Source organism: Myxocyprinus asiaticus, chromosome 21 (assembly GCF_019703515.2).
Source record: "Myxocyprinus asiaticus isolate MX2 ecotype Aquarium Trade chromosome 21, UBuf_Myxa_2, whole genome shotgun sequence".
Classification (NCBI taxonomy): Eukaryota; Metazoa; Chordata; class Actinopteri; order Cypriniformes; family Catostomidae; genus Myxocyprinus; species Myxocyprinus asiaticus.
In genome coordinates this window covers 40,772,038-40,784,971 of record NC_059364.1, presented here as the reverse complement: position 1 = coordinate 40,784,971, position 12,934 = coordinate 40,772,038, and the positions used below count along the sequence as shown (strand labels likewise).

Below are 12,934 nucleotides of genomic sequence, written 5' to 3'. Positions count from 1 at the left end.
TTCCCCCCCTGGACACTTTATTTTCCCCTTTTATGGACGTGTTATTTTTATCATTATTTCCAATAAATGCTTCTCTGAGGCTTGACGCCACACCCACTGTGTCTGTCTCTTGCTCACCCCATCAAAAAGGGGTGAAACGTGGATCAGTGATTGTCAGATGATCGCCTCTCGTGAGTTTGCATCCCAGTGGGTTATAAACTTATTCATATTCAACCACTGATTAAAAAAAAAAAATAATTCACACTGGGTTGGTAGCGTGGTGATTCGGCCTTAATACCTCGGGATGTGAATTAATTTACAATAATTCAACGATCGGAGTCAGCTTATACCGCAGTTACCACATGTAGTATGTGGAAAACAGAATCCAGTCATATAAATTACATTAGCAATAAAACGCAGAATGTCATGGAATATGACACATTTGGATGAAAATTAATGTTTGAATGTAAAATTAATCAAATTAAAATTGTGATATGTCCTAGTGTGATAATTAAACTAAAAAAGTCTCTGATTTAATTGAATAAATGAATAATCTGCAAGTGATGTGCACATCAAAATGAATGTGTAGAGCAGGCCGCTCATACACTGAAAACACCTCATCATGATTATCATGCGCAGGGGTGCATTAACGCATGGGCTGAAGCCCAGGGGCCTACAACTCCCGTGGCCAAGCGGGAGGAGCGGTTGTTGACAACTCTACAACTTGAATGGGGCCTCAGCAGACTAGCGAGTGCATAGCAGTTCCACACCCACCCCCTCAACAACTTGAAGGGGGCCTCAGCAGACCAGCGAGCTCATGGTACCAGAGGAACCTTAAAGTGCTCGCTCTTGTGTGTGTGAGATGACAGAAACAGAGAGCACTCTGAAGTGTGCAGCACATACAGACTATGTATTTTATTTCATTGAATCACAGCTTTACGGGGATTAATAATTACACTGGGCCATGGAGCAAAATGCTTATCTGGAGGTGAGAAACTACCATAAAAAATAAAAAAACAGAAACGGCAAAATAAAAGCTTGATTTAAATGGACGCATGTGTTTTTGCTTAAATATTACCATTGCTGGGCACATAAAATGTCCTGGAAATGTCCTGGAAAATTGTGCCTTGGAAAGAGTGGGAACCTGGTTTAAATTACTAAGCTTTTGTGACTTGGCACAGCCAACCCCATGCTTAAGTATTCAGTGGAACATGCATTGTAAATTATATTGACCAGCTGAGCACAAGATTCACTTCTGATGCCATTATTCAGCACTCACTGTGTATGTGTGTGTGTGTAGTTTGAGAGGAATGATCCGGTAGATGGCAGGATCACAGAGAAGCAGTTTGGAGGAATGCTGTTGGCCTACAGTGGAGTTCAGTCTCGCAAACTCAAGCAGATGCAGAAGAACCTCAAAAGAATGTTCAAGGATGCTCAGGTGGGCAAACCGCCAATCTTACAGTGCTGTATGCTGTGAGTGTGAAATGTCAATGTAGTTCCAGGTTCTGACAGTTATATTATGTGTTATCATAGTACATCAAGCTCTTTTATATCAAAGGATCAAGGAAAATTGGTTCCTCATGAAATGACCCATTCAATATACAGCAGGGGTTAAAACCTTTATGATGTGACATTTCACATTGCCATATCAGTGTACATTTTTTAATTTTACTGTTAATGAATGAGCATTTAATGGGTCAGGCAAGGAAATGGATCTTCGTAGCGCTGTTTAGTGGGTCGCATGGTTAATTTGTAAATTTTCTCTTATTCTTGATAAGAGTCTCAATCCCAATAATTGTCCCTCACAGAGCCCTAGACTCATTAAAGACTAATTAACCCCAAACCCTTAGCTCAGAATGGAACACATTTTTTAGTATTGTTAATATTTCATTTTCATTGTAACATTATTTTCAGGACAGTTATGTACATTTACCCCACAAATTCTTATCCAGACATTTTACTTGACTTTTTGGTAATAATCCTTGTTGGTGATTCTCATTGGACTGTACACTATATGGCCACAAGTTTGTGGACACCATATGTGCTTGATGAAACTTCAATTTCAAAACCATATGCATCAATTTCCCCCTTTGGTGCAATAACAACTTCCACTCTTCTGGGAAGGCTTTCCACTATACTGTATGTAGTGACATGGCTGCAGGGATTTGTTCCCATTCAGACACAAGTGCATCACTGAGGTCCAGCACTGATGTTGGGCGATGGGGCCTGGCTTTCAGTTGGCATTCCAATTCACCCCAAAGGTGTTCAGTGGGGTTCAGGTCTGGGCTTTGTGCAGTCCAGTCAATTTCTTCCACATCAGACACAGTAAACCATTTCTTTATGGACTTTGTTTTGTGCACAGGGGCATTTTCATGCTGAAATAGAAAAGGGCTCTCCCCTGTTGCCATAAAGTTGGAAGCACCGAATGCCCTAGAATGCCATTGTTTGGAGTAGAATTATGATTTATCTTCACTGGTATTAACGGAGTAACCTGACTCTTTAATTAGAAGGGGGTGTCCACATATTTTTGGCCATATAGTGTACATTATAGTGTCACTTATTGATGTTTGTGTGTGTGTGAGTGTGTTATCGTCTCACCCTGTTATTTCTGTCTGTTTTTTCTGCATTGTGGCTGATTTATTGATTGTATTTAACAGATAAAAAAAAAAAAATGCTCTTTTTTTTTTTTTTTTGTTCTTTCCCATTCAGTTTCAGTAGTCGGCCAATTTTGACTGCGAATACCATAGGAGGGTTAAGCATTGCTTGAAATGTCAAGTTTTGGGCCTCAAATATCTATGCTCTTTGAACATATTTTAAATTTTTATACTTAAGATTTTAAGTGTTAATAACTCAAACGATTGAGTACACAATTGAGGCTATGTGGAATACCCCCTCAATTAATTTGAGTAAAGTCAACTTTATATGGTTTTCAGTGTATAAAGAATATGTCCATGATGTACAGTGTACATACTTGATAAATTAAGTAATATATTAATTTATACACTGATGAGCCAAAACATTATGACCACCTGCCTAATATGCCGTTGGTCCTCCGCATGCCACCAAAACAGTGCCGACTTGCTGAAGCATGGACTCTACAAGACCCCTGAAGGTGTCCTGTGGTATCTGGCACCAAGACATTAGCAGTAGATTCTGCAAGTCCTATAAGTTGCGTGGTGGAGCCGCCGTGGATCTGACTTGTTGGTCCAGTACATCCCACAGATACACAATCAGATTGAGATCTGGGGAATTTGGAGGTCAGCTCTTCATTGTGTTCCACAAACCATTCCCGAACAATGTGTGCAGTGTGGCAGGGTGCATTATCCTGCTGAAAGAGGCCAGTGCCATCAGGGAATACCATTGCCATGAAGGGGTTCTTCATTTTCTTCGTTCTTCCATTGCTCCAAGGTCCAGTTCCAACACCCGCGTGCCCAATGTAGGCGCTTTTGACGGTGGAGAAGGGTCATCATGGGCTCTCTGACCGGTCTGCAGTTAAGCAGCCCCATATGCATGGTGCGATGCACTCTGTTGTGACGCATTCGTCCTGTAACCATCATTTATTTTTTTTATTTATTTATTTTTTCCCAATTTGGAATGCCCAATTCCCAATGCGCTCTAAGTCCTCATGGTGGCATAGTGACTCCCCTCAATCCGGGTGGCAGAGGACATGTCTCAGTTGCCTCCGCTTCATAGACCGCCAATCCGTGCATCTTATCACGTGGCTTGTTGTGCATGACACCGCGGAGACACCCAGCATACGGAGGCTCATGCTACCCTCTGCGGTCCACACACAATTTACCACGCACCCCATTGAGTGTGAGAACCACTAATCACGACCACGAGGAGGTTACCCCATGTGACTCTACCCTCCCTAGCAAACGGGCCAATTTGGTTGCTTAGGAGACCTGGCTGGAGTCACTCAGCACACCCTGGATTCGAACTCGCGACTCCAGGAGTGATAGTCAGCGTCTTTACTCACTGAGCTACCCAGGCTCCCCCTATAACCATCATTAAAATTTTCTGTGACTTGTGCCACAGCAGACCTTCTGGGGGGGGAGGGGTGTAATTCTGTATATTTTTATTTTGGTTGAAATATGACAGACATGTTCTTTACAGGCTTCTTGAGATTCATCCAATTACACTAATTTCGTCGAGGAGCAGCTGAGATGTTTGGCAGGACGAGTGTAAACGTTACGTCAGCCACTTACGTTAGCATGAAAGCACTACAGCACTCTAGAGTATGAAAACAGCTCTGTGCTCATTGCAAACACAGCATGTTTTTCTTAACTAATACTCGTCTTTCTAACTGAGCTCAATGAATAATCATCATTAAAGAATTAAACTAAATGATTTGCTTTATAATAAATTGTGTCTTTCTCTGTCTGTTTTTAGGGTATCACTTTTGAAGAAGTGGAGAACTTCTTCACCTTCCTGAAGAATGTGAATGACGTGGACACTGCACTGAGTTTCTATCACATGGCGGGTGCCTCAATAGATAAAGGTACAAACATGTTCACAAAATCTCAACTCTACTGTAATCTCATCCTGAAACAGAACACAGCCTAAATGTCACATGGAGAGCACACACCATGGTTGGTCGCTTGACTGGTTACTTAAACGGTCCCTTTATGTGTAAGTGGGCTTTTCTTGGTCAGAATAGGCTGCTAAGTGAACCACATTTCACATCTATCATCAAAGATCTGGCTTTGGGAGACTTACTTTCTAATGAGAGAATTCCCAATTCTAATCTCCATATTGCATCATTGATTTCTCCTCCTCCTCCTCTCACTCCCACCATCAGCAGATCCTCTGGACTGTTAAACACTCCACCAGATGCATCCCATTTCACTGCTGCTGGCGCTCTTCCCAGCAGTACTTTAATCTTCTACACTGTCACACACACAAACACATACACCGTGTTGGGCAAGCTACTCAAAAAATTTAGCAAGCTAAGCTAACAACTACTCAACAGAAAAATTTGTTAAGCGAAGCTGAAAACTACACTTCAGAGAAAGTAGCAAGTTACACTACAAGCTACATGCGAAACGTAGCTTGCTACATTTAAGCTACTTGATTTTTTTATTTTTTTATTTTTTTCAACTAGATGGAGCATACTGTCATAGACAAAGCTTCTAAAAGACTTATTCACATGATGTTTATCAAAGCCATAGTACAGTATAGTGTGATACAGTATACAAGTACACAGTATGGTGCAAGATAAAAGCATGTACATATAAAAAAAATCATATTTATACATGCTACCTATACAAACCCATGTGTTCAGTATGCAAAATCACTATGTTTATGTTTTATTTTTCATCCTCCTGGTGCTTCGTTATATGATTAACCCTTAAATGCATGGGCATTTCACCAAACACTCTTAAATATTTGGGTCTTTAGAGACCCGGCACGTATATCTATCGAAATGGATCTAGAAAATGCCCACATAGCATACATTTTTATATATTTTGATGTTTTATTTTGCATATATCAAAAAGATAATGCAACTAATAAAAACACTGATATTTCACGAGACGTAACTGGCTGTCAAACATATTGAGCAACACATAACACATAATCTACACATAAGACACAAGTATTTTCTCAGGCACTTATTGAATCTGAATAGATGTACAACTTACATAATTTCAGTAGTACACCCAAATGACAATAGTCATGTCATACCGTTCATGTGTTACACTTGCTATAGTTTACTTCCATGTTGTTTCTGCATCAGCTAGCAATGTCAAATGTAAATCAAGTCAATCACTGAAACATCAGTGCCACCTTGAGTAATAAATAGCATGTATAATATGTATGTGTACACGCATATGAGATACAGATAATTCACCAATGTTGCAGAGAACATCAACGTGATATAGTGTTTATTTGTATGAGTATAGTACTAATTTCTCTTGTAATAAACAACGAAATAGATATCCTATGATAGTAAACTTATATAGATATGAAATAACCATAAAAAATATATCATTTATGGTAGTCCAAAAAAACAACAACAACACTATTACATACCTAGGGTCTATAGGATCATACCCTATACACTTTTGGTACTTAAACCATTATAAAACTTTTTATTTATATAGGTATGCGTTTAAGAGTTAACATATTCATATACTATTGTATTTACATGGTGCTCCCAGGTAGTGATGGGTGCTTTCAAAGCTTTGAAACCTTTACGAATTATTTGTTTCGAACCACTGCTTTGGAGCGCATATGAAACTGGCCAAGTCACGTGATTTTAGCAAAAAAGGCTGCTTACGTCATACTGTTTTGAAACAGTTTCTAAAGTTTTCAAAATGTTTCTTGGTGATCTGATCTTTTTAAAATGTGTAGCAGATGTTAATTAGAATGCAATGCTTTCCAGATGAAACTCTCTTAAACAAAGATCTCAGAGACGTATGTGTGCTATCTGGGTAGTCGTTCAAACAACCGACCCACTAGTCAATTATGAAAATTGGTAGTTTTGCACATCCCCAGTTGCTAGGGTTTTCTGAGTGGTTGTTAGCCTGTTGCAATGCAGTTACTAAGGTTTTCTGAGTGGTTTTTAGCCTGTTGCTATGAAGTTGCAAAGGTGGTTGTTAGCCTTTTGCTATATGGATGCTAAGGTGACTTGAGTGGTTGTCAGCATGTTGCTGTACTGATGCTAAGGTGTTCTGAGTGGTTGTTAGCATGTTGCTATGCGGTTGTTGTGATATTCTGAGTGTTTTTTAGTGTGTTGCTATACAGTTGATAAGGTGTTCTGAGTGGTTGTTAACATGTTGCTAAACGGTTTATAAGCCCTTCCAAAAAAATCTAGAGTTCTGACAAGCTTACAGCAAACTTCCCACTCATGCAAATGCAAATGAGCTTGCGATTCACCGCAGATGTTTGCCAGAAGTTTGCAGTTCTTTACCGGTAGTGGTGAACCTGCAGCAAACCTTTGGCGACAATGAAGAGTTTCCTGAAAAGCTAATTTGCATGTGAAAAGAAAGAGTGGCAAATTCGCGGCAAGTTTGCCAAAACTTTCGATTTTTATAAAGGAAATGTGAGTGGTTGTTCACATGTTGCTAAATGGTTGATAAGGTGCTCTTAGTGGTTGTTAGCCGGTTGTTGGCATGTGTTATGTGCTAAGGTGTTCTGAGTGGTTGTTAGCATGTTGCTATATGGATGCTTAGGAGTGGTTTTTAGCATTTTGCTATACAGTTGATAAGGTGTTCTTAGTGGTTGCTCTGAGAGTTGTCAGTCTGAGGAGAAATCTGTGACAAGAGACTGTTAATGATGCAACTAAATTGAACAGAGTTCAACTTTATTCAGATACGCAGCAATGCCATACAGACAGTGAAGCTCAAGTGATCTGTCTCCTGATACACTTGGACACTGCAGTTGAGTAGGAACTTCCAGAAATGTAACCTCTTTCAGTATGAACACCTCTTAACACTTAGGGTTAGGGGTTAGGGGTTTGTTTACATTAGTATGAGCATTCCTGTCTTAGCAAACACCACTATAAATACTGTACTGCAGTGCTACTTGTCTCTCTGCACCTCACAGCCTGTGGCATTGCATCAGGGCTGTCCTGTTTAAATCCGCACTCTTCCACACAAGGCTTATCGCTGGGACTGATTCATCTAGTAGCTGAATGATAACTGGATGTCTCTCTGTCTGATCTCCAGCTGCTAACATTTTCCAAAAGAAACTCAGTGAATCACTGATCCTTATGAAGACAAAAGAGGCTTTTCATCAGCTTGTCATCTCTTGATCGGTGTCTTTTTATCATCTGATATGTTTTGATCCTGAGGCCATGTCTGGAAAGAAACTGGTTGCCTCGAGACTGACTATGATGGATGCTTGGTTGTTTCTCTCTGGCTTGTCCGGTTCCTCTCCCGCTGGGACAGCTGTTTAAAAACAGCTGTCCCAGCGGGACATTCCGACAGAATGTACCATGTTGACTTGGCAATGAGATTCAATATTAGATTTGATCTAATATCTTTACGCAGCCTTTCTGTTTTTATAAATGATTCTAAGTTCAGTCATGAAACTCAACATGGCGCCAATTGATAGGTCCTTTGACATGTAATCTGTTACCAATTTACTTGCATACTCTCTCTTTGTCTAACATTCAAATTGCCTCAGTTGTTTGGGGGTTAGGGTTGAGTTAGGTTTTCACTGCAGCACGCTACAAGGTTTCACTGCAGCACCTTACAAACATTTTCTCACTGAAACCCTCCTCCTCCACAAGCACCACCGGTCTAGATCTGCTTTAAGGGGATTATATGTATGTCTAATTTAAATCTGGAAACAAAGTTTTAGGATTCTGAGAAATTTAAACAAAGAAACTTTGATGCAAAATGAATAGGAAATGTTTAAGCAGTTAACATGGTCAATGTCACCAATTTACTTACATTTTATTAGTGACCTAGACACGGTGCCTATCTTGCCTATTTTTCTTTCATGTTCTGTCATAACGTTTGGTTTAATTACAAAACAACAACAACAACAACAAAAAAAAAAGAAGCTAAAACTTTATTTTCAGGTTTATATAAAATTTTCATCCCAGGTTTTCAATGTGTCAGATTTTTGGACTCTACTGTAGCACTAGTCAATTGGCGGCCAATCAGTTTTATTTGAGTCTTCGACTGACATCACAGCAGTTGTTACAGAAGTGATGTCAGCTCATATGCACAACCTTTTTCAACAAAAGATAAATCGATAATGAAAAGCGAACTTCAAAGAAAATGTACAGAAAAGTTACCTTTTGTTCTTTATTCTTCAAGTGTTAAACGGGCGTGTCTCATCAATTCAGCGTCTGTAGTGCTTGTTAAAAGTGATAACTCGAAGCGCCACTGAACCTGCATACATGTACAGTTGTGCTCAAAAGTTTGCATACCCTTGGAGAATTGGTAATATATGTACCATTTTTAAAGAAAACATGAGTGAGCAGGCAAAACACATTTCTTTTATTTCTTATGGGATTCATATTCAACTGTAGGTTATAACAGAATGGCACAATCATAAAACAAAACACGGCAACAAAGAAACAAATGAAATGACCCCTGTTCAAAACTCTGCATACCCTTAGTTCTTAATACTGTTTATTGACCCCTTTAGCATCAATGACAGCATGCAGTCTTTTGTAATAGTTGTCTATGAGGCCCCAAATTCTTGCAGGTGGTATAGCTGCCCATTTGTCTTGGCAAAATGCCGCCAGGTCATGCAAAGTCTTTGGTCATCTTGCATGAACCTCACATTTGAGATCTCCCCAGAGTGGCTCGATGATATTAAGGTCAGGAGACTGTGATGGCCACTCCAGAACCTTCACCTTTTTCTGCTGTAACCACTGGAGGGTCAACTTGGCCTTGTGCTTAGGGTCATTGTCGTGCTGGAAAGTCCAAGAGCGTCCCATGCGGAGCTTTCTTGCAGATGAATGCAAATTGTCTGCCAGTATTTTCTGATAACATGCTGCATTCATCTTGCCATCAATTTTCACAAGATTCCCCATGCCTTTAGAGCTCACACACCCCCAAAACATCAGTGAGCCACCACCATGCTTCACAGTGGGGATGGTATTTTTTTCACTATAGGCCTTGTTGACCCTTCTCCAAACATAGCGCTTATGATTGTGACCATAAAGCTCTATTTTGGTCTCGTCACTCCAAATTACAGTGTGCCACAAGTTGTGAGGTGTGTCAAGGTGTTGTCGGGCATATTGTAACCGGGCTTTTTTGCGGCATTGGCGCAGTAAAGGCTTCTTTCTGGCAACTTGACCATTCAGCTCATTTTTGTTCAAGTATCGTCGTATTGTGCTCCTTGAAACAACCACACCGTCTTTACCTGTGGGTTTTTCTTTGTATCCCGAACAATTCTTCTGGCAGTTGTGGCTGAAATCTTTCTTGGTCTACCTGACCTTGGCTTGGTATCAAGAGATCTCCGAATTTTCCACTTCTTAATAAGTGATTGAACAGTACTGACTGGCATTTTCAAGGCTTTGGATGTCTTTTTATATCCTTTTCCATCATTATAAAGTTCCATTACCTTGTTACGCAGGTCTTTTGAAAGTTCTTTTCTGCTCCCCATGGCTCAGTATCTAGTCTGCTCAGTGCATCTATGTGAGAGCTAACAAACTCATTGACTATTTATACACAGACACTAATTGCAATTTAAAAAGCCACAGGTGTGGGAAATTAACCTTTAATTGCCATTCAAACCTGTGTGTGTCACCTTGTGTGTCTGTAACAAGGCCAAACATTCAAGGGTATGTCAACTTTTGATAAGGGCCATTTGGGTGATTTCTGTTATCATTATGATTTAAAAAGGAGCCAGACAAATATGTGATAATAAATGGCTTCATATGATCACTATCTTTAAATAAAAGACAGTCATATGATCAGTCATATTTTCAAAATCAATGCCAAAATTTCACAATTTCTGCCAGGGTATGCAAACTTTTGAGCACAACTGTATATATCCTGGTTGTGTTTGGTTCTATATACAGCTGTGAGTCGGCATTCTAAATCCCCAACATCATCAAATCAGTTTGTTTTTCTGTTTACCAATGATTATCTACAAAAGTATCTGACAAGGAAAGGCTCATTTCCCCCTCATTGAATGGCAGGATAATAGAGGAACTTTAATAGACATAATAGACTTTTATTTTATGTAAAAATACAGTTTTACATTAGATTGCCATTGTTTTCTTATGTGTATTGATATTGTCAAAGATACAGAATTTAGCAGATATAAATGTTCATTCTCAGTTTTCATAATTTGTAAACAATAACCCTATTATTTTTTTATTTTCAAAGTAAAGTTTATACAAGCCTATTTGTTAGTTGAGGGTGTGATGTTTGCTCTTCGGCCAGATATTTAGAAGGAATTTGTGGACAGACCTTAAAAATGTTAATTGAATACCTCTGACTATGTAATGTAAATAAATGCATTGTATTAGTGGTGATTAGTTTTGTTTTCATGTTAACATTATAGTTATAATGTTTGGCAAAAAAGTTTGGCACCCCTTCAAATTTTCCTGTGGATAATCTGGCCCCTGAAAAAAGGTTGTTGAAGTGTCCTGCTCTACTATTTACATTTTAATATCAGTCAACTAAGTTCAGTTGATGCAGGCTGAAAAAGTGCCCCCACTCCCTGGCTCCATCGCCCATGTCTCTTACCCTTACTTTTCCTAGATCCCCTGATGACCTTCTTTAAAGTTCCTGACAGACTGTACTCTCTCTCTCTCTCTCTCTCTCTCTCTCTCTCTCTCTCTATCTATCCATCTTTTCCTTTTCTATATGGTGAAGCTTTCTCTTCAGAAACTGAATTTCCAATATTGATCAAGCCCAGCAAAACTGTACATTATATCCATTAATCGAGCTCAGGCACAGTGTTCATGAAGCTCATGAGTGGGACAAGACTGCTCTGTTACTGCTCCACTTATCAATCTACACACTGTAATTTTCTCTCTCTCCATCTCATCCCATCTCTTCAGCCACCATGAAGCAGGTAGCACGCACGGTTGCCAAGGTGGAGTTGTCGGACCATGTGTGTGACGTGGTCTTTGCACTCTTCGATTGTGACGGTGAGTGTCTGTGTGCATTTATAATAGTGGTAGACTGATACGGGTTTTGCAGTGGCTAATGCCAATATCAAAAGAGAAGGATGGCCAATGGCTGACACAATGTGTGTGCATATACTGTATATACAGTATATACTGTGTGTGTGTGTGTGTGTGTGTGTGTGTGTGTGTGTGTATATATATATATATATAGAGAGAGAGAGAGAGAGAGAGAGAGAGAGAGATACACTACCGGTCAAAAGTTTTGAAACACTTGACTGAAATATTTCTCATGATCTTAAAAATCTTTTGATCTGAAGGCGTATGCTTAAATGTTTGAAATTAGTTTTGTAGACAAAAATATAATTGTGCTACCATATTAATTTATTTCATTACAAAACTAAAATTTTATTTAAAAAAAAAAGTTACAATAAAAAACAAAACAAAAATCACATGTACATAAGTATTCACAGCTTTTGCTCAATACTTTGTTGAAGCACCTTTGGCACCAATTACAGCCTCAAGTCTTTTTGAGTATGATGCTACAAGCTTGGCACACCTATTCTTGGGCAGTTTCTCCCATTCTTCTTTGCAGGACCTCACAAGCTCCATCAGGTTGGATGGGGAGCGTCGGTGCACAGCCATTTTCAGATCTCTCCAGAGATGTTCAATCGGGTTCAAGTCTGGGCTCTGGCTGGGCCACTCAAGGACATTCACAGAGTTGTCCTGTAGCCACTCCTTTGTTATCTTGGCTGTGTGCTTAGGGTCGTTGTCCTGTTGGAAGATGAACCTTCACCCCAGTCTGAGGTCCAGAGCGCTCTGGACCAGGTTTTCATCAAGGATGTCTCTGTACATTGCTGCATTCATCTTTCCCTCAATCCTGACTAGTCTCCCAGTTCCTGCCGCTGAGAAACATCCCCACAGCATGATGCTGCCACCATCATGCTTCACTGTAGGGATGGTATTGGCCAGGTGATGAGCGGTGCCTGGTTTCCTCAGACATGACGCTTGCCATTCAGGCCAAAGAGTTCAATCTTTGTTTCTCATGGTCTGAGAGTCCTTCAGGTGCCTTTTGGCAAACTCCAGGCGGGCTGTCATGTGCCTTTTACTGAGGAGTGGCTTCCGTCTGGCCACTCTACCATACAGGCCTGATTCGTGGAGTGCTGCAGAGATGGTTGTTCTTCTGGAAGGTTCTCCTCTCTCCACAGAGAAATGCTGGAGCACTGTCAGAGTGAACATCAGGTTCTTGGTCACCTCCCTGACTAAGGCCCTTCTCCCCCGATCGCTCAGTTTGGCCAGGCGGCCAGCTCTAGGAAGAGTCCTGGTGGTTCCAGACTTCTTCCATTTACGGATGATGGAGACCACTGTGCTCATTGGGACCTTCAATGCTGCAGAAATTTGTCTGTACCC

At 40.2% G+C, this 12,934-nt stretch overlaps 1 protein-coding gene across 2 annotated transcripts in view; it reads left to right on the top strand.

Moving 5' to 3' along the window:
* LOC127412508 (calcium uptake protein 1, mitochondrial-like) overlaps window positions 1–12,934 on the top strand; it is a 104,011-nt gene that overhangs the window by 85,973 nt on the left and 5,104 nt on the right. For both annotated transcript variants that reach the window (XM_051648969.1, XM_051648968.1), the window contains exons 9-11: window positions 1,280–1,417; window positions 4,372–4,480; window positions 11,459–11,548. In XM_051648969.1, the coding sequence (XP_051504929.1) occupies window positions 1,280–1,417; window positions 4,372–4,480; window positions 11,459–11,548 (337 nt within the window). The remainder of the gene's footprint in view (window positions 1–1,279; window positions 1,418–4,371; window positions 4,481–11,458; window positions 11,549–12,934) is intronic.